Below are 21780 nucleotides of genomic sequence, written 5' to 3'. Positions count from 1 at the left end.
TGCATAGAACATATTCATGTGCACTTTGCCTCTCTGCAATGTGTGATTCCCTACCAGAAAATCATTCTGAAACTGTCAGTCCTTGTAGAGTATACTTGACCTCCATTGTGGTCAAAGGAGAAGTGTTTCTGCTAGTAGAATACCCTTGAAAATATTTCTGAAATATTCAAGAAGGCTCTCAATCATATCTATTCTACTCCATTATAAAGTCAGTCATGCTTCCTCCATCTTATATATCATACATGCACAGTGCCGAAACTGGATGCAACCTGTAAAATGTTTACAAAGTCAAATGAAGAGTCTGAATGTATGTTCTGAATTAAGGATCAAAAGAACCATCATTAATGATAGCTCTATAGATGACAACAATATGTGCACTGTTCAATGATACAACTGAAAAACATATAGTCTGAAATGGAATAACCATTGATTTTAATATATATTTTAGTCATCTACTTTATATATTTGTAGGCTTTTCTATGGCTACTTCGCTATGTATATGGGAACCTCTCATACATTAATTGGCCATATTTTCAGAAGTGCTCGGTGCTCAGCAGCTCCCATTTATTATATATTAAATAGCTGGCTGAATAGATTTGTCTTCACAGCACCCTGTGAGGTGGCAAGCTGTGGGAGCTGCAGCAGGATCGTAGGTCGGGCCAGTTTAGTGAACTGGACACAGAGGCATTCTGTTGTTGGTGGTCTTTAAGCTTAAGGGAGCTTATTAACTCCTTCCTCCCCCTCCTGGAGGCAGAAGACATACACCTGTAATGAAACATCTATCCTGATTTTACAGGTGGAGAACAGGGCACAGAGAGATTAAGTGACAGGAAATCTGTGGCAGACCTAGGAACAGAAGATGGGACTTGACTGAGACTGCCAGCTTATAGTTGGGCACTATCATTCTGAATTCCCGTTGGTGACCTAGAGGTGACTGTACTGCTTTTCAAGGACTTCATATCCAGACATGTATTACTTTTTAACTCTCTGTAAAAATCCCCCAACGGAAGTTCCCAAACTCTGACCCATGTACCACTGATGGCCCTCAGAACACTTGCTGTGGTGAACTGACCTGTCACATTGTGCAAGTTTTCATCCTTGTTCAAATGTGGTAAACACCATACTTTCTGAACATTAACATTAATCCTTAGTGCTAGCTTGACAGACTAAAGTTCATCTCAAAGATATACATTGCACACCTGTTTCTCCTTCCACTATACAAATCTGCCACCTATATTATTGGTTTGATGAAAATAAACATCACAGGCCAGATCCTGAGCCCTTGCTCTGATCTCTTTGCACTAACAGAGCAGCTGGGGACACTGTTCCCTCTAAGCTGTGCATGTGTGCGCGTGCACACAGATCCTAAACCCCGCACACATGGCAAAACACCGCTTGCACAAAAATTTGCACAGAAGCACAACAATTTGCACAGAAGAAATATTTTGTGCACACAGCCTGTCAAAAATTTGCACAGAAGAATTTTTTTGCACACATGGCCTGTCAAAAATTAGAGGGCATTGGCTGGGGATTCCCCCAGCACAGGTGAATAACCAGCTGGCATAGAGCTGGCTTTGCACCACCCTTCCCAGACTGCTTTGAGTAGGTGACATGTCAGGCAGAACAAAGCATGGCTGGAAGGCCTTGGGCTCTAGCAATCTTGTGCTTCATAACAGCCTCTACAAGGCTGTTACCAGACAGCACAGTTCTGAGACTCCTCTAACTTTATACAGGGTCGGAACTGGGTCCTCTCTACCACAGGACTGGAAGGCCACAAAGGATTGCTTCTCTCCACCTTCCCTCCTGACTTTTAAGTCCTGCACTGAGCATAGCTCAACCAGACCCAACGTTCTGATCACAGAATTCTACATCCAGGATTTCAACTTTCAGTTTAGCTGGAAATCGTGTTTTTATTGCTTTCTAGTTATTTTTGTGGTAAATACTGACCCTTTAAAATTGAAGGCCCATCAACATCCTAAGTATAATTCAAGCATCTTATCCTAAATGAACCATCAAGGTCCACAGTTATCCATATAATGCATCATCAAAAGCCATGGAAGTCAATGGAAAACTCCTGTTGATTTCCATAGACTTTGGATCAGATCCACAGTTTCTGTCAGCCATATATATAAAATACAATTTGAGTTCCACAACATCTTAGTTATATTCTGGACAATTTCTAAACTTCAGACACTGTTGGCTCAAGCGAATTAGATCACACCATCATAAGCGGAAATTTTGAACAATGCTGCATGCTGTGAACCAGGCTGGCATCAGCAAACTTTCTTGACATAAGGATTAATTATTAGATTTCTAACAACAGCAAACTTTCTTGACATAAGGATTAATTATTAGATTTCTAAGAGCTTCACAAAAAATGAATGTCCAGTTTTGACCATAACAATCCTGCTACCCACAAAGCTCACTCCTGCTTCCGTTAAAGTCAGTGGCAAAACTCCTATTGACTAAAATGATGCAGGATTTGGATCATAGCCCATTTATAGAAGTGAATGTTCTTTCTCATTTCAGTTACTGTGTAGAGAATATTGCTTAAGATAATCTAAACTTTATCATCCATTTTATTGTGTTGGAAAAAAAATGTAAACAATGATTAAGCATACCTGATTTTGACTTAAGGACAATTTGAATGGAATGCCCATCATTAATTACTTCACAGTCACGGCAAACAACATAGTTTGGTGATAAACGTACTTCTAGTAGTGAGGGGTCATATTTGGCTTCTCTTGAATTCAAGTTAATAGGAGACTGGTATTCTCCATTAGCATCAGGAAAGATCAACCCCCACTCGACTCCTAAAAATAAAATGAAAAACTATCATGTGGAAATAAAATATGACTGCTTTTGTGAAGGACATGCAGCTTTAACCTTTGCATACATGCAAAAATATACCATTGAAGAGACCCCTTCACTTAAAGGGGCACTGTCAAAAAAATGCCGTAAACAAACTAATTCTTTTACCCCTGTTACTAATAGCATCTTCGATAGTTCAACATGAATGAATGCATTTTTAAAATCCCATTGGCTACTCATAATTTATTATCAGTTTGCCTTTTTTGCATTTCTCTGAACTTGGACAATGAAATAAACTAAATCAGTTCTACTTTGTTTTATAGTTGGTTTCACTATCAGGTTCTTAGTGCTGCAGGGTCTGAATTTTAAAGGTAGCGGAGGAATATTTATTTATTTTAAAATACCTGATTTCTCCTGTTAGGTTTTTGTTTGCTTGTTTGTTTAATGGGGAAAATATTTCTATTGGCCTGATGTTGCATAAAAGGGTGTTTGTACCAAATATGGATTTGGGGACAAATGAAAGTTGACCGTGCCCCTTGACACCATGATCTCAGCTTCGATATTACCCTGAAAGTTTAGCTAGTAAAGAGGAGACGATGTGATGATGGGCTGCATGTCACTGTACTTTGCCTTTCCATAGGTGAAACGTCCCTTTCTCCCCCACACAGTGAAACTTCTCCCTCCTTCGGCCCCTGCCAGCAGCTCGGGGAGCTCGTTGCCTTCCCACCCTCTCCTTACCTTCCTCGTAGCCCCACTCCAAAGCCTCCTCCTTCTGCGGGCAGGACTCGGGTTTCTCAGTGAAGCTCTTGTCAGCCATGGGCAGCGCCTCCACACCTCCTGTGTCCCTCGGAGCGTCCCGGGGTGTCCCTCTCTGAGCGGGGCTGCCGTGCGGAAGCCTGTTCGCTTCGGGCGGGAGAGGGGGGTTAGTTCGCAGCGCTCTGGGCATGTGTGCGTGTGTGTCTCTGCGCCGTGCGCGTCAAGCAGTGGCTGGAGGTTTGGTTTGCAGAGCCGCCGGTGTGTGTCTTTCTGTGGCATACCCATAGCAGGCGGGGGCGGGTTGGGGGGCTGTAACACTCTGTGTAACTCTCAGAGGTGATTAGACAGGTTAAAACCCTGGATACTCTATACGGAGACGTCCTGGAGGCACAGTTGTGAGGACAACAGTGGAGAGAAAGTCGAGAGAGAGAGAGAGAGAGACTATAGCCTGAGGAGACAGACAGGTAGGTACTACACAGGCATACTGGTGCTATAAACGGAGAGGGCTGATACTGTTGATAGTATCTGTCCCCGTGTCCGTCTGTCTGTCGATGCTGCAAGCAGGATTATACTGCAGGTAGATTTAGTTAATGCAGAACCGCCAGGAAGTGTGTGTTGGGGCTGTACTGAAGCCATCCCATGGGCAGCAGCTCATAGGCAGATATGAGATCAGAAGTGAACTCTTGCCAGACGCAATGGGCTTAAATTGCAGCGAGGGCCGTTTAGGTTGCACATTAGGAAAAACTTCCTAACTGTCAGGGCAGTTAAGGGCTGGAATAAATTGCCGAGGGAGGCTGTGAATCTCTGTCACTGGAGGTTTTTAAGAACACATTAGATAAACACCAGTCAGGAATGGTCTAGTTATTATGTAGTCCTGCCTTGAGTGCAGGGGGCTGAACTAGAGGACTACTTGAGGTCCTTTCCAGTCCTACACTTCTCTGATTCTTACCTAACTCTTATCACAGGTCTTCTCCCTGTAGCCCCCCACCTCTGTCCCCCCTCGCCACCTCTGTTTCCTCCTCATTCTTTCTTCCCCCTCATACCTGTAAATATCCTCACAATCTCAACTGCCCCTAACCAGAGCTGGATTAAGGCAGCTGAGGATCCTAGACACACCCACTCAGAGAACCCCAGAAGTGGCCCCACTCCATCCCACCTGACTCTGCCCCTACTTAGATTGGAAACTCCTTGGGACAAGGTCTTTTTGTTCTGTGTTTTTCCAGCACCTATCACAGCAGGGTCCTGCTCCTAGCTGCTATGATAATAAAAACAATAAATAATCGTAATACTTGTGTTGGTGATGAAAGGGGCCTTCAAATAGGCTGATGGGGCCCACTGCCTGTTCATAAGCCCCTGCTACTGCTGCTTTTCAGGGGGGCTGGGGCCTCCTTGTTCCCTAGTCCAGTGTTCCCCATCCTTGGGTACGCTGGGTGCGTCCAGGAGGAGGGAGGCCTCAGCCCTTCCCACCCCAGCAGAGTGCTTACTTCTGGGCAGCATACAGTTGGAGGAGGTCTCTCCCCATAAACAGGACACACACACACCTGATCCAGGTGTGGCAGGCAGCCTCCTCACAGGGCCTGGCACCAAGAGCAGCCTGTGGAGGAGACAGCCTTCAGCTCTGGTGGGGGGGAAGTGAACCAGTCTCATCACAGGGCTCCCTGCTTCAGAGGGTATAAAGATAAAAAGTGATCCAGACAGTTGCACAAGCTGCACCAGTGGCAATGGGGTAGGAGGGAGCCCAACAGTGGCCGTCAGGGCACCCATCTCCACCTAGAGAGGGCAGAAGCAGTTAGGAAGTTCCCCCAGCCACCTGTAGCTAAGTAGCTGTGGCAGCTGGGAGCCCCCACCCCCCATACATACACTCCGTCCTCAGTCACTCAAAGGAGGCAGCAGCTCCTAACCACATGGTTATGTTACTGATGTCATCATATTGCTCCTAGAGCGAGTTGTGCCTCTTGGTGAACCTGGGCCTTCCCCAGTTTACCTGTAATGCCTATGATTACTGGGCAGTAACAAGAGTAAAAGTTAATGTCAGCCTTGGATTGCTATTGCAGGAGAGGAAGGAATAGGTTGGAAAAGGGGTCCCAAAATACAACGATAAATCAAGAGCTAACAAGTATTGTGAAATATATGCAACTACACAAGGTAAAAAGAGGATGGGGCAAATTGGGAAGAGCTCACTCGGGTCTGCTTCCCGTTCTTGGACAGGAATACAAATACAGGTTTCTTTCTGCAAGACCTTTATTATTTATTCTTCTGAGCTCATCAAGGGAATGAAACTGCACTAATGAGCTATGTTCAAGGGCAGCAGCTTGTTGATCCTTTCTAAACCAAGATGTTATTTTCCTTCCTAAGTTTATTTCAGGGTCGCTTGCCTTGCATAATTGCAGCTTTGCTTGACCATGGGGGTAGCACTGCAAACCTAAATTCCATAATTCATCATCTAATGAATCCTTGACATTTGAACAAATGAAACACACATTATATAACAGGAACTTTTGGCACTAAGAAGATCATGTTACCCATCCACATCTGTTTCTTTTGACTGTATCTTGTAATATATTTTTCCCTCTAAGCATTTCTTAAATATACATTAGTTCCTGCTATTGATGTTTAAACCAATTGATTCTACACACTAATCATCCCAGTGAAAAAACAAGTTCCTCCTAAAGCTCCTTTGAGCCTGGCCTACCAGACTGCAAATTCATTTCCCTTTCCTTCCAGAATCTCACACATCTCAAAACATTCTGGGGCATCTATAGTCTTCCCATTATACCTTTTAGATACAGTGTTTCATTCATGTCCTATACTAAGTCAGCTCCTGTCATAGTTTTCCTTTGAGGGGGGAAGGTCCATGCTTGAATTTCATACAGAGACAACTGCATGATTAGACCTGCAATTTCCTGAATTGTAATAAATACCCAATACTAGTTTTTCTAGCCTCCATTCACTGCTTAAGAAGTTACTTATATTTGTTCCCCTTCATTCTTGCCTTTCCAACTTTTCATATCTTTCCGCAAAACAAGGCACAGTAGGCACAGTAGGTATTGAATATTTGGCATTGGCTTTTCCCCTAGCATATGTTTGATTTCTCCATGCATCCAAATATCTTATTACTTCCTTGGTTGTGGCCAGACACTCAGTCATCGGGTTTAAGATTTCTGTTAATATACCAGCTCCTCTGCAGTCCTTTTACTGCTGACTTTCTTGTGCATCAGATGTAGGTGCTGGGTAAAATTTTCAAAAGCACCTGTGTGACTGAAGAAGCTAAGTCCTCTTAAAAGTCAAAGGGATATAGGGTCCTAAATTAGAGCCGGGTGAAAATTTTCAGCCAAAACTTTTTGTCTGTGAAATATGCAGATTCAACAACATCAAGACATTTTGTGAATTAATTTCAGTTTGGATAAATTGTTCATTTTGAAAACAAACAGACAAAAACATTCTGGAAAAGATAAAATGTTTCATTTCAACATTTTTTAAATGGAAAGTTCTGATTTAGGGTGTTGAAATGACTGTGTGTAGAAATTTTCTTCATTTTATTTTTAAAAATGCAAATTGTTTAAAAAAGGCTCAAAATGTAAATGAAACATTTTGATTCCAGTCTAACAAAAAATTTTGTTCTGTCCAAAATTAATTTTTTTCTTTTACTTTTCAATTTGCCATATCTGTTTTGGTGTTTTTAATTATTTGCAGGTTGACCCAAAACAATTTTTCCCACTTTTCTAGAATTGTCAGCAAACCAAAAAAATCATTATTTGCACAGCTCTCTCTGAAGTGACTTAGGCAATTTTGAAAATGGGGCTTGAGCTTCTCAGTCACTTAGGCACTTCTGAAAGTTTTACCCTCTAGCCCCATTCCTGTCCTGTGGCATAGGTGTAATCTATTGAATGTGCATACATTCTGCATATTGCCTCAAATTCCTATAATACTCAGCCCTACACATTCTAAAAGTGTACCTATTCCACATTATTATCTAACTAATCGTATGCTAACACATAGTAAGAGATAGTCCCTGCCCTCAAGAGGCAGATACTGTCTATATATAGAAGAAAGATTGAGAGGAAGCGTAGGAGCAGTGGCTTGTACAAAGCCATGCAGCAAGTCATTGGCAGAACTGATAATAGAACTCAGGTTTCCTGAATTTCAGGCCAATGCTCTACCCTTTAAATCAGGCTGCCTCTCGGGTATCTAATGCTGATATTTTCCCTCAGGTTAGAGTCCTTAAAGAACCATTTGTGGAAAGCAGCAATAAAAGATCTATGAGGAACTCCATGACCTAACACTAGTTCATTTTTCTGTTGCATAATCCAGTCTCTTGGAAATGAGAGGACAACTTAGCCCAAAGACAGCTGAGTCCAGTGGTCTCACATCTGCTGTTGCAAGCTGAAGAGTTGTATTTTAGAACATTTTCAGTGTCTGAGAATATAATATTTAATCATTAGATTGCAATCAGCCATTCTTGTGTTACCCATTATATAGGTTTTAATTATTATTGCTTGTTTATTATTTTATTTACAGATTCTTATTTGTATAGCATCAACACTGTGCCAAGCTGGGAACTTTACAGACAGGTGCTTTATGAAGCCACTATCCCAGCTTCAAAGATCTTACAATTTAAATACTGCTAGACAAGCCTGAATCAAACCTCTGGATCCAAACACCTGTCAGGAACTTTGGACCCATACATTTCCACTAACAATGATCCCAAGTGTTCTAGATCTCAATACCAAGCTTTTTAAAGCATTTTAGTTCCAGCCCTCACAAACCACAGGAGGATGAGCTGGTAGAGAGAGCAGTAAAGAGTGCTTAAAAAAAAAAAAGTCCTCTACAGCAAAAATACCCCATATTAGTTCTGCTGAGCTGTAGGGTAATCCTCATGTCAATCGCTAGAGTAAGCCCAACTAGGATGCCTCTGGGTTGACAGATCAAAACAACTCTGCCAACCTTAAAGGTTGTGAATCTGAGAGATAACAAATCCTAAAAGGCCTCAAACTTTCTTCTTACAGTGTTGGCACACAGTCCAAAGCTCACCCAGGATTAAAGCAGGGGCCCCAGTTTGGATCAGTGTTATTTTTCGTTAACGATTTTGCTGATTCAGAAAAAAAGGGTGAATACATGATATTATGTGTACTGTTTCTTTCAATTGACTCAGAAAGCAGGACAGGATGGGGCTGGGACAGTGAAGCAGACAGCATAGCTTTAGTGATAAAAATGTTTTCCTTACTTCAGTGAAGGTCCTTGTGCTGCCTTAGAAGAAAGCAACTGTAACACTCCCTGCCTTCTCTGTTGCTCCAGCCCCACCCCCTTCTCTGCAGGGCACTGAAAGAGAAAAGGAGGAAAAGGATACCTTGCAAGTCAAGTATAGCTCTTCTTCCACAAAATTTACTTCCTGGGGCCCCCCTCCCATGCCCCAGAAACCAGCACGCTAATGCTTGGTGGTGGTTGTAGAAGTCACAGCTATTCCTCTGACTCTCAGGAAAAAATAGGATTGATTTGTGATAGGAATGGGATTCCTTCATGATTTACTTTTTCTTTTTTAAGGCATTCCTGGAAATGGGGCCCCTAATGGAGGGTGGAAGGGAGACACTAGGGATTTATATCTGCCTTCAGGGAGAAGAGAAGTGCCCCAAGGAGTAGTAGATGTAATGTTGGACAGCTGTGCTGAAATGTCCACCTAAAGAAAGAGCTAATTTAGAGTCTAAGGGGGTGAGGAGCACCTGGATTTCTGAATGAATAGCTTTTTTTGTTTTTGCTTTGACTATCTCTGTCTGAGGCTGGCTAGCCACCATCCCTCTCTCACACACTGTCTGGCTGTTTCTCTCTTGATTTCTTGCCAAGTTGCTTCCTCAACTAAGCTTTGTGGGGGGATAGAGGGTAGTTTTGTTTTGTTTTATTCAGATTGAGGAGAATAATTAGAAATGTTGCTCGATTTGTCTGTTAGACTGTGGGGTTAAATATGATAAGGTAGAAGATTTAGCTGCACATTTTAAAGGGCAAAGGTTCAACAGAAATGGCTGATTTCTAGGGAAGGTTCTACAAAACAGGACCACTTTGGGGAAGACAATAGTTGTTCATAATTTTCTCTGTGATTAGAACAATGGATTATGGGAGAAACAAGCTGTGATCAGGTGGTATAAAAACCTGACCCCCCTGGTGGAGAAAGGGAGACAGTCTGATTACGGTTAGTTAAAGAGAAATGCTTCTCAGTGACAGGTTCCATGTGTGTTTATATTTCATGCTTGTGCTGGCTAAGGCTGCCCTAGTATGTTGACCAGAGCTCTGCAAGACCACTACCCAGAGAATTCTCATTTCCTTCAGTATAAGCGTTCCAGATACGGATAATATTCAAAATTGGGCCATCTGTTTGGGGGGGTTTTTTGTTTCTTTGTTTTTTGGGGGGTGGGGGGTTGGTTAGGTTTTTTTGTTTAATAAACCAACCATTTTAGCTATCAGGATTAGCTTCTGTGAAAATTTCACAAAGAGTTAACTCAGCACCCCCGTATATTTCATGGTTTTGTATGAAGCCTGTTAGTTTAAGTTCCATTGAGAAACATTCCTATGAAACTTTACAAAGTTCTACACAAAAAACCCTTAAAAATGGTTACAGTATATGATATATTGAAATATTACTGGTTTCTTAGGCCTGATTCTCCTATGTAGAATCTGAGTATCTCCTGTGGAAGTCAATAGGTGTTGTTTGGATCCTGTAGGTAGAGAAATTGGCTTCCTATTTTTACCAACCAATTGAACCAGAGTCCCTGATCCTGAAAACCCTTACACGTTTCACTTTACATATATTCATAGTCCAATTGTAAGTTGATAGGTTTACTCGCAAGCCTAAAAAGGAACAATCCTAATCAAAAGGAAAACCGTAAATAGTAACAAAACACTTGATGTGGTTAAAAAGAGGTATACAAAAGAAATTAAGGGAATAAGCCAATGGTGCCCATTTGAGCCTTTCCACTAACATCAGTTGATAGTGGATCAGGCCCTACATTTGTAGAATTTCTACGTGAGTGATGCCAAATGCAGAATGCATAACATCCATCAAAAAATAAGAAGCTAAAAAAAAAAATACACCAAAATCCTGTTGACTGTAGGAATGATGGAGAGATAAGAGTTTTTTCCTAATATATTCAGGGGAAAAGACAGACAGAGGATGAAATAGGATCTCTGTGGAACACAGAAGAGAAAACAATATCTAAGGGCTCTAACATGGCAGAACTCCTGCATAAATAGGTCTTCATTTTTAATAGGAAGGAAAAAAGGACTAGAGATACACAGAGAGCCAAATTAAAAGGAATAAAATAGGACATGCAGGAAAAAAAAGGTCAGTAAGGAGGTGGTAAAAAAGTATTCACCTGACCTTCACTAATACAAATCTTGAAGACCAGGTGGGATTCCTGAAAGACTATGGGAGCCTCATCCAATAACTATTGAAGTCACGCAGAGCTTTCCACTGAAGTCAATGGGCTTGGGATCAGGCCCTAGCAAAGAAAATAGAGGAAGCGGTAGTGATTACGTTTGACAGATCATGGAAATCAGGTGAAACAGCCAAGGATGGGGGAGAAAATTAATATAGGTCCAGTGTTTAAAAAGAAAAAGAATGATCTGAGTAATTAACCTGACCTCTATCCCTGATAAAATTCTTGAAAATATAATGGCTCATACCCTACCTGATTTTACTGAGATGAACAATCCTGCTGAAAAACTGGGATTTTTCATGTGAGGAAGGTGAACAGTGTTGGTGTATAAGGGAATCCATTTGTGGAGCACATGTAGAGAGGAAAGCAGTGCACAAAAAGCAAGTGAGGTTGGGGTAACCTTATTTTCTATTGTATAGAATGATAGCAAAGAGATGCTCAGTTCTTCATTTCATTAATTTTACTTTTCAGTGTGTAAACATGTGGGGATGACTAAAGTGCCCATCTTACTATTTATATTTTTCAATAAAACCATGTATTCATGGAATTTAAGGCTAGAAGGGACTATTCGATCATCTAATCTGATCTCCTGTATATCACAGGGCATTGCATTTCACCCAGTTACTGAGCCCAGTAACTTGGGTTTGACTAAAGCATAATTTCCAGAAAGGCATCTAGTCCAGATCTGAAGCCATCTAGGGATGCAGAATCCACCACTTCCTGTGTTACTTTTTCCAATGCTTAATCACCTTCACTGTTGAAAATTTGTGTCTAATTTGAATTTTATTGCCTTCAGCCTCCAGGTACTTGTTCATATTACTCCTTTCTCCACTAGAGTAAAGAACACTTTAGTACCAGATATTTCTCCCTGTGAGGCACTTATACACTGTAATCAAGGTTTCAGAGTAACAGCCGTGTTAGTCTGTATTCGCAAAAAGAAAAGGAGTACTTGTGGCACCTTAGAGACTAACCAATTTATTTGAGCATCAATCAATTTATTTGAGCACTGTAATCAAGTCACTTCTCAGTCTTCTTTTTGATAAGTTAAACAGACTGAGCTTGTTAAGTCTCTCATTTTCTCTAGCTCTTTTTTTATTATTATTATTATTTTATTATTGGGTTGCTCTTTTCTGCATTCTCTCCAATTTTTCCACATCCTTTTTAAAATGTGGACACCAGAACTGTGCCCAGTATTGTTGTATCACTTTCATCAATGCTGTATAGAGAGGAAAAATCACCTCCCTGCTCATACTCACTACTCCTCTGTTTACACATCCAAGGATCACATTTGCTCTTTTTGGCACAGCATAGCACTGGGGGCTCATGTTCAATTTCTTTTCCACTATGATCCCCAAGTCTTTTTTGGAGTCACTGCTTTCCAGGATACAGTCCATCCTTCTGAAATTATGGCCTGCATTCCTTGTTCTTAAAATGTATAACTCTGCATTGAAACACCTTTTGTTTGAATGGGCCCAGGTTATCAAGCAATCCAGATCACTCTGTATGACTACCTCATTATTTATCACCCTACCAATCATTAAATCTGCAAATTTTATCAGCAATGATTTTTACATTCATTTTCAGATCACTGATGAAAATGTTGAATAGCACTGGGCCTAGCACTGGTCTTTATCGAACCCCACTGGAAAACAGCTCCATCCAATGATATTCCCCTTTGACTATGTTTTGAGATCTGTCATTGAGCCAGTTCTCCATTCATTTAATGAGTGTGCTATTCATATTGTACAGTGCTCATATTTTAATTGGAATGTCATGTGGTATAAAGTCAAATGCCTTAAAAAGCCTAAGTCTATTACATCAATGCAGCTACCTTATCAACCATATTTGTAATCTCAAAGAATGAAATCAGTTTTGTTTGACAAGACCTATTCTATATAAAACCAAATTGAATGGCATTAATTATACCCCTATTCTTTAAATCTTTATAAAGTCAATCCTGTACCAACTTTTTCTTTATATTGTGTGGAATTGATGTCAGGCCAACCAGCCTATAGTTTTGGGTTGTCCCCTTGTCCTTTTTGAATATTGGCACAACAGTAGCACTCTTCCAGTCTTCTGAAATTTCTCCATTATTATCATTATATTATTATTCTAATATTATTCTAATATTTATTAATAATTAACATCAGCAGGCTAGACATCTCCTCAGACAACTCATTTAGGATTCCTGGCTGCCAGTTGTCCTAGCCTGCTCATTTAAAAATGTTTATCCCTAGTAGATGTTGGACTAGAAAGCACTTCATTATTCTCATATGAAACTAGTACATCATCCTGCTTCTTTCCAAATACAGAACAGAAATATTTATTGAACAATTCTGCCTTTTCTGCATCATTTTAGGCTTGGCAGAATTTGTCTTTTAATTTTATTTTTATAATTTTGATGGATATTGATGTTTATTTTAAACTTTTTTTCAATTTTTATCTATTTAAATTTTCACATTTGTGTGATGTTGGGCTGGTGTCAGCAAATCGGGGGGGGGAGCTAGACAATAATTATTTAATGACAATAGATGTTGAGATTTTAAAAATGAAAGCTTTATAACCATTACAGCACAAACTGTCAATATCACATATCAAAATATACAAAGTAAATATCCTTAAATCAAACTCTAATAAGTTCTCAAGCAGTATTTTTCTTACTTTGCCTATCTGTAAATTTCAGTTATCATTGATGGAAATACTTTTTGTTGGTTTGTGTGTGTATGATGAAATTGATGTTCACCAATATTTTTACCAATAAAAAAATCTAATCCTTCCAAGCTTAATCATTAACTGTTTTACCATTTCATATAGTAATGGGCCAATATCATTGCTTGGATTTCTGTCATTCCTAATATACTTTAAAAACATTCCTCCTTAATGGTCTTAGTCCCACCAGTCATGGATTTCCCCAATGTCTTTAGCTTCCCTTATCAATTTTCTGCACTTCATACCTTCTGATTTATATTGATTGCTATCTATTCCCCCCTTTTTCTGGTATTTATTGTTTTTTTCTAATTGCTGTCTGCACTTCACCACTGAATCAGGATGGGCTTTAGCAAACTTATCCTCCTTCTTCACCGTGAAATTGTGGCTTGTTAACCATCTAATAAATTTTTAAAGAACTTCCAATTTTCATACATATATTCCTGTCTAAATTTTTCCTCCCAGTCAATGTTGCTCATAATTTTCCTAAACACTGGGAAATTAGCTCTTTTGAAGCACCAACTATAAACAAGAAAAAACATAGTAATAGTAAGATACAGCAATAAGACCAATATCTATTTCAGACCAATATCTATAAACATCCAGAGGGAGAAAGCATTCATAGAGTGTCCAGGTGGTCAAAGGACAGGAAAGACTGAGATCACCGTGTCATGCTGCTGCAAAGATCAATAGGCCAGACTTCCATCTGGTATAAATCAACATAGTTCTATTGAAGCCAGAATGGTGGGCAATTGAGGATTGTCAGTGACAATCTCAGTGATTGCCATGGGGGAGGGGGGGAGAGGAGGGTTATCATAATGGTTGGAGCAAGCATCTGAACTATTAGTTAGAACTGGATCCAGATGAGGCAGGTGTAGGAGCAAAGCCAAGAGTCAGAGCCAGGAGTCAGAAGCCAAAGCCTAAGCCCAAGAGCTAAATGGAATCACAGTCACAAGGCACAGCCAAGGGTCTGAGCCAAGAGTCAGAAGTCAAGAAGTGGGGACCAGATCAAGTACAAGCTGTCACTGGACTGAGGCTAGAGACTGCAGAGGCAGGGACAGGACCAAGCGTAACTGTGGGTAGGAAGGATTTGAGTGGCTGCCAGACTGCTGTTGCTACTGAACTGAAGTGTCAGCCTGCTGACTCCTGCAAGCAATCAGGTGGTGCAGTCAGACAGCTTCTATCAGATGTGCTTATTAGGTTGCCCTGAGACTAGCTGTGCTGCAGGCTGGTTCCTGACAGTACCCCCCTTCAAAGGCAACTCCTAAGGGCCATGGGACCTGGTTTCAGGGGGTGGTTTTGATGTAAGACACATATGAGATACATGGAGCATGGATGTTTTCTACTGGATCCCACGATCATTCTTGCAGTCCATAGCCCTTCCAATCCCACAGATAACAGAGCTTGCTTAGACTTCCTTGAAGTGTAGGATTTCCCAGACCTTGTACTCCTCTTGGCCCTGGGCATCTGTGGGAAGTGACGATGAAGCACTGTGGCCAGGAAAGGGATTTTCTGCATAAGGTTTCAGAAGGAACATATGAAAGACCAGGTGGACCTCCAAGGATTCTGGCAACTGTAGCCTAAATGCTACGGGATTTTTTTGTTCCGTGGTGTTAAACAGCCCTAGGTACCGGTGATACAGTTTGGCTAAAGGACAAGTTGATCTGAGGTGTTTTGACGACAGTCAGACCTTATCTCCTACAGACAGAGTTGATAAGACATGGCTTTTTGGGTTGGCATGATGTTTATATGCCTTCTTGGTGGCTTCCAGGTGTTTGGTAAGCTCTTGATGTACCTGGTGAAGATGGGCTGCTAGATCTGCTGCGGCAGGGACTTGGGAGTCTGTAGGTGCAGCAAAGTGAAGGAGAGTGTGGAATCCATAGTTTGCATAGACTGGACTATGTCGGGTGGATGCATGGAGTGAAGTTGTTGTAAACAGTCTCTGTTTATGTCAGGAGGATGTCCCAGTCATCTTGACGATAACCGAGAAAGCAACAGTGGTATTGTCTGAGGATCTGGTTCTTCTGTTCTTTCTGCCTAGTCTGTGGGTGATAGGTCAAGGAGGTAAACAGTTCCATTTCTGAAAGTGTGCACCAAAAATAGGAAGTGAATTGTGGACCTCAAGCTGAGACTATTCCTGTGGGCAGCACATGGAGTGAAAAAACATCATCTAGAAAAAGGTGGGCCATTGCCTGAGCGGTTGGGGAGGAGCGAATTCAAATAAAATGTGCCTTGTAATGACAGTGATGAAGATGACAATGCAATTCTGGGAGCAAACTAGCTCGACAATGAAATCGAAGGACAGCAAGGACGAGGGCCAAGATGAGACAGGCAAAGCCTGGAGAAGACTGAGTGGTTTGGCATATGGGCACTTGCTCTGACAGCACAGATCTCATGAACTAAATTTACCTCTTGACATCAGTACTCAACACTGGCCACCAGAAATTCCGTAATATTAGGTCTTAGAGTGTCTGAAGCGACTGGCAGACAGTGTATTATGACACAACTTTAACACCTTGAGTCTGAGCTGGCCCTCTGGGATGTAAAGGTGCCTTCCATAATGAAGTAGACCATCCTTCAAATGAAGCCCCCAACCAGGTGGAACAGTAGGAGGATTTAGGATTTGACAGATCTTAGTAGTTTGCAGGTCTTGGGGAAGCAGGGACTGGAGGAGAGACATCAGATCTTCGTTTGATGGCATAAAATGGTAGTCAAGAGAGCTGCATCTGACTCAGAGTATTCATCTTTGCATGATAGGTCATCTGCCTTCCCATTCTGTAATCCAGTGCAATAGGTGACAAGGAAGTTGAATCTGTCAAAGAAAAGCAACCAGCAGATCTGTTGCTGGTTAATTCTATGAGCAGTTCAGAGATATTCCAGATTCTTGTGGTTGGTAAGAACCTGGACTGGGGACCAAGCTCTCTGCAGAAAGTGTCTCCATTCTTTAAATGCTACTTTTCTTGCACATAATTTATCCCAGGTATCATAATTCTTCTCAGTGGGGGTTAGTTTTCACAAATAGAAGGCATAGGGCTGGAATGGATTATTATGAGGGCCTGTATGTGTGACAGAATGACTCAGATGGCAAAGTTCAAAGCCTCTAGTGTGAAGAGCATGGCAGGACCTGGGTGCCCAAAAAGAGGTAAAAGATTTCTTTAGCTGATCAAATGCTAACTATGCACTTGGCGACCAGATGAAGTGAACTCTTTCAGAGAAGCGCAATTATCAGGGCTACTAGGTCAGAGAATCCTTTGATAAAACACCTGCAGAAATTGGTAAACCCAAGAAATCACTGAATGCCTCTTATATCCAGAGATGGCAGATACCTTTCATGGGCCCATTGTTATTTCTTCGGGGGAAGTGATACACCCCAAGGAACTCAGCTGTGTCTTTGTGATAGTTCTCTGAAAACATTCTCTCAGTGTACAGCAGCAGTCAAAAAAGCTAACAGAATGTTAGGAACCATTGGGAAAGGGGTAGAAACTACACAGATAATGTCATAATGCCATTATATAAATCCATTATATGCCCAACACCTTAAATACTGCATGCAGTGCTGGTCATCCCATCTCAAAATAGATACATTAGAATTGGAAAAGGTGCAGATAAGAGCAATGAAAATTATTAAGGATATGGAACAGCTTCCATATGAGGAGAGATTAAAAAGACTGCGACTGTTCATCTTAGAAAAGACTACTAAGGAGGGATATGATAAAGATCTATAAAATCATGAATGGAATGGAAAAAAGTGAATAGGAAAGTGTTATTTACCCCTTCACATAACACAAGAAACAGAGGTCACCCGATGAAACTAACAGGCAGCAAGTATAAAACAAACAAAAGGAAGTACTTCTTCACATGATGCACAGTCAGCCTGTGGAGCTCATTCCTATGGGATGTTCTGAAAGCCAAAAATATAACTGGGTTCAGAAAAGAATTAGATAAGTTCATAAAGAACAGGTCCATCAATGGCTAGTAGCCAAGATGGTCAGAGATGCAACGCCATGCTCCAGGTGTCACTAACCCTAACCCTCCAACTACCAGAAGCATCTGGCACTGGCCACAGTGAGACACTGGATACTGGGCTAGATGGACCATTGGTCTGACTCATATGGTCATTCTTATGTCAAACTCACATTTCTCCAGTTGGGCATAAAGATGGTTTTGGCAGAGTCTGCTGAGAACGTGGCAAACAAGAATAACATCCAAATAAATAATCACAAACTGGTCCAATATGTTCCAGAAGATAACATTGACAAAATTCTGGAACATGGCTGGAGTATTACACAACCCAAAAGGCATAACAAAATATTGAAAATGTCTGTATCAGGTGTGGAACACAGTCTTCCATTTGTCCCTTTCCCTGGTTCAGACCAGACTGTAGGCCCCTTCAAAGATCCCACTTAGTAACAATCTTGGTTGAACAGAGCCTCTCAGAGTTTATTAATAAGTGGCAAGGAGTAGTGATTTCAGGCCATCACTTTGTTCAGAGCTCAGTAGTCAACACAGGGACATAAAGAGCCATCCTTCTTTGCCACAGAGATGATTGGAGCCACTGCCAGAGAAGTGGAGGGGCAAATGAACTCTTTCTCCAGTTTCTCGCAGAGGTACTCCTGGAGCATCTGGAATTCACGTTCCAAAAGGGAGTACATAAAGCCAACAGGGAACTCAGCTCCAGATTGCAAGTCAATTGGACAATCATAACTGTGATGCGGTGACAAGGTATCAGCCCTCTTCCTATCAAAACATCAGTGTAATCTCAGTATTTCACCACAATTCCTGAAGCTGTTGAGAAGGGATGGCTCCTCAGAGTACATCCTGAAGTCTCTGAATTCACAGATAGGTGGTGGAGATTGTGGGGGGCTTCTGGTCCGGGACATGATTTTAAGAGGCAAAATTGACAGCAGAGTCTCAATGCAAACAGGACAGTGCCTGGCCCCCAGTCAATGCATAGATCATGGGTGATGAGCCAGGAAACAACAAGGATAATGGGAGAGTCAGATGTATGGATCAGACCGAACTGTAGGTCCTGTGACCCTGGAGCATGATAACAATCAAGGGTGCCATTTGATAAATTATCAGGCCAGAGGCTAAGGGGGATCCACTGATAAACTCCACCAAAATAGGGGTGCTCTTGCACTGAATTGGAATGTTGTGAACCAGGGCAAAGCCTAAGTCCATGAAATTGTTGGAGGCCCTCTGAATCCACAAGCACCCTCAGTTCGACCTCTGAGATGGTGGGATGTTGTAAGCCAAGGGGAAGTTGGATGGTGCTGGCATAGTGGCCACACATATCGAGAATACTGGTAGATAAAGGGCCCCGGAGTGAAGACGACCCCCTGCATCAGGGCTGAGGCCTGCAGTCTTTCTGGTTGAGACAAGACCCAGTTCTTAGTGGGGCAATCCATGGCATAGTGTCCAGATTCCCCACAATATAGGCATAAACCTGAAGCATGATGCCAGGGCCTCTCCAGTTAACATCTGGAGAATGGATGGGGATATCGCATGAACAGTAGCTGGTGCTGGTTCATAAAACTGCAGAACTTGTTACGGTTCCTGTCAAACTTACCTGACACTGGAATCTCCGGCTCCCTAGAAGCTGGAGGGGGAGATACAGGCTGGATGGTAGGGCTGCAGGGCTGCAGTTTGTATCCACATGGCCATAATCAGGGCCCATAGATTCTGCAGGATTCCCAAAATATCTAGCAAGAGCACAGCTGCCCTTATGGAATCTGAAGGGCAGTCCGGCCCCCTACCCACTGTGGCAGAGCTCCGACCTTGTTCCCATAGGTCTCACGCTTCCAGGCAGTTTATGCTAGCTTCAGAGGCTCACTGCAACCCTCCATGTAGCCCTTCTCTCTGTAGGGCCAGGGATACAGTCTACTGAGCCCTTTTCATCATAAGCCAGCAATGGAGTTTGGTGAGAGAATTCCCACAGTCTCTGTTGCTCCTACAGCCTCATGCCAAAACAGTTTAGCCCCCTGTTCTGACAAGGGCCTGTTTTCCCCTCCCAGGAGGTGTTTCTGCAGTGGTCGGTTGGGGAGGGAAACCCAGGCCCGCCCTCTATTCTGGATTCCGGCCCAGGGACCCTAATGGTAGCAGCTGTTGGCACCCAACCTTTCACTGCCAGAGTTGTTACATTTTCCTGGGCCACTTCCCCACAGCTCTCCTGCTTCTCCCTTCTTCACCCTTACCTTAGATTTCCCTTACCAATGACTTGAGGGTGTCTTCATTAACCAGCCCTTCAGCCATACTTCCTCTCCTCTGGCTCCTCCCTGCCTGACTGGAGTGAGCCCTTTTATATCTGCTCTATCTCGGCGTTTACCTTTCTGCCACACATCCGTCTCTGCCGGAGAACTGGCACAGTTTAGAGGACAGGGTGCTAGAGCAGCTCCGGAAATGGACAGGACTACTCCGGTGCTTCTCCCTTCAAGGGAGAGCGCTGGTGCTTAATCAACTAGTCCTGTCCATGCTCTGGTACCATCTCAACACCCTGGTCCCAGCCCCGGGTTTCCTGGCCAACCTCCGGACATCGATTCTGGAGTTCTTCTGGTTACAACTGCACTGGGTCTCTGCAGGGGTTCTCCATCTACCCCGGGAGGATGGAGGTCAGGGCCTGAAGCATCTCCACACTTAGGTCCACGTCTTCTGCCTCCAGGCCCTGCAGAGGCTCCTTTATGGTGCAGGTCATCCGGCATGGAGCGTACTGGTGCATGTCTTCCTGCGCTGCTTCCAAGGGCTCCGATATGACCAGCAGCTCCTTTATCTCCATCTGAGAGGTCTTCCGCGAGACCTCTCTGGGCTGCCGGTCTTCTACCAGGACCTCCTCTGGACCTGGAAACTGTTCTCAGCAATCAGGTCCGTGGCGGCCACCGTGGGGGCAGATCTCCTCGCGGAGCCCCTGCTACACAACCCCCAGCTCTGTGTGCAGGTGGGGAGTCCCCCTCGGTGCGCCAGAGGTTGGTTCTGGCAGAATTCACCAGAGTCGGAGACCTCCTGCACCATGACCAGGGAGACTGGCTGGATCCCCTAACGCTCTCTCAGTGCACGGCGCTCTCCAGGCCTTGTACTCCCTGGAGCGTACTTCAGGAGGTGAGGGCCGCTTTGCCGCCCGCTGCTCGGGTTTACCTCGACCGGGTCCTAAGAGAGGGTGCGCCCCGCCCACCCTCCACCCCAGACTCTCTGGACCTTTTCATCAGGCCCCTGCCCCGTGGATCCGACCGACACCCCCCCATCCCTTCACCGTGAGCCGGCTGCAAGTCCATTTCCAGACTGCACCAAGGAAACATCTATACACGCTCATGCTCCACACCCTTCACGTCCTCACCCTCACATCGTGCCCTGACACAAAGTGGCAGGACCTCCTGCCACCTCTAGAGGGTGAGGAGCCCTGGTGGGCCAGCCTATATTCCACCCTGGTCCGGAGGCCCGCCGGGGATATCAGTTGGCAGCTCCTTCACCGGGCCTTGAGCACGGGCATGTACTTGGCGCAGTTCACCCCATCCCAGATACCTGCCCCTTTTGCGGCATGAGGGAAACCCTGGCACATATATACCTGGAGCGTGCCAGGCTGCAGCCCCTATTTCAGCTCCTCACAAACCTTTGTTAAGATTTTGGTTGCACTTTTCCCCTCATCTCCTTATCTATGCACTCCCTATCCATGGCCCCACTAAGTCACGGGACCTCCTGGTCAACCTCCTCCTGGCCCTGGCTAAAGTGGCCATCTATAAAACCAGGGTGAGGAGGTTGGCTGATGGAGTCTCCTGTGACTGTGGGGCCTATTTCCGATCCTCCGTCCATTCACGCCTCTAGGCAGAGTTCCTCTGGGCGGCGTCCACTGACTCCCTTGATGCCTTCGAGGACCAGTGGGCGCTGTCCGGGGTTCTCTGCTCGGTGTCCCCGTCTGGTTCCCTTCGTTTGACCCTTTGACCACACTCCTGTCCCTGTTATTTCATTAGTTGTCCCCCATAATTATTTGGTTTTCCAGGTCCTGTGGATCCCCCTCTTAGGCTGGGGGGGGGTCCTTTAGCACTTCCTGGATCCCAATAATGCTACTCTGCTGTACCCAGCTGGCCTGGGTCTA

The 21780-nt window shown here is 43.4% G+C and overlaps 1 protein-coding gene and 1 long non-coding RNA gene across 4 annotated transcripts in view; one reads left to right on the top strand and one right to left on the bottom strand.

Annotated features, from left to right (window-relative positions):
* The window catches only part of CA8 (carbonic anhydrase 8), a 52438-nt gene extending 48595 nt beyond the window's left edge, over positions 1-3843 (bottom strand). The window contains exons 1-2 of one of the 3 annotated variants that reach the window (XM_084618234.1): positions 3550-3833; positions 2622-2813 (exon numbers count right to left, since the gene is read on the bottom strand). In XM_084618234.1, coding sequence (XP_084474360.1) covers positions 2622-2813; positions 3550-3757 — 400 coding nt within the window. In that variant the 5' untranslated portion in view covers positions 3758-3833. Of the gene's footprint in view, positions 1-2621; positions 2814-3549 lie in introns of all 3 variants that reach the window. The other 2 variants (XM_084618233.1, XM_084618235.1) reach the window with 2 other exon arrangements.
* Positions 3844-3896: 53 nt separating this feature from the next.
* Positions 3897-21780, top strand: part of LOC311515276 — an 84874-nt gene continuing 66990 nt past the window's right edge. Inside the window, exon 1 of the long non-coding RNA XR_014710098.1 lies at positions 3897-4031. This is a non-coding gene — a long non-coding RNA (uncharacterized lncRNA). The remainder of the gene's footprint in view (positions 4032-21780) is intronic.

Source organism: Lepidochelys olivacea, assembly GCF_965140295.1.
Source record: "Lepidochelys olivacea isolate rLepOli2 genome assembly, chromosome: 2".
In the NCBI taxonomy this organism is placed as follows: domain Eukaryota; kingdom Metazoa; phylum Chordata; order Testudines; family Cheloniidae; genus Lepidochelys; species Lepidochelys olivacea.
The sequence above is the reverse complement of the archived record's forward strand: the minus strand, read 5'-3'. Positions and strand labels throughout refer to the sequence as shown.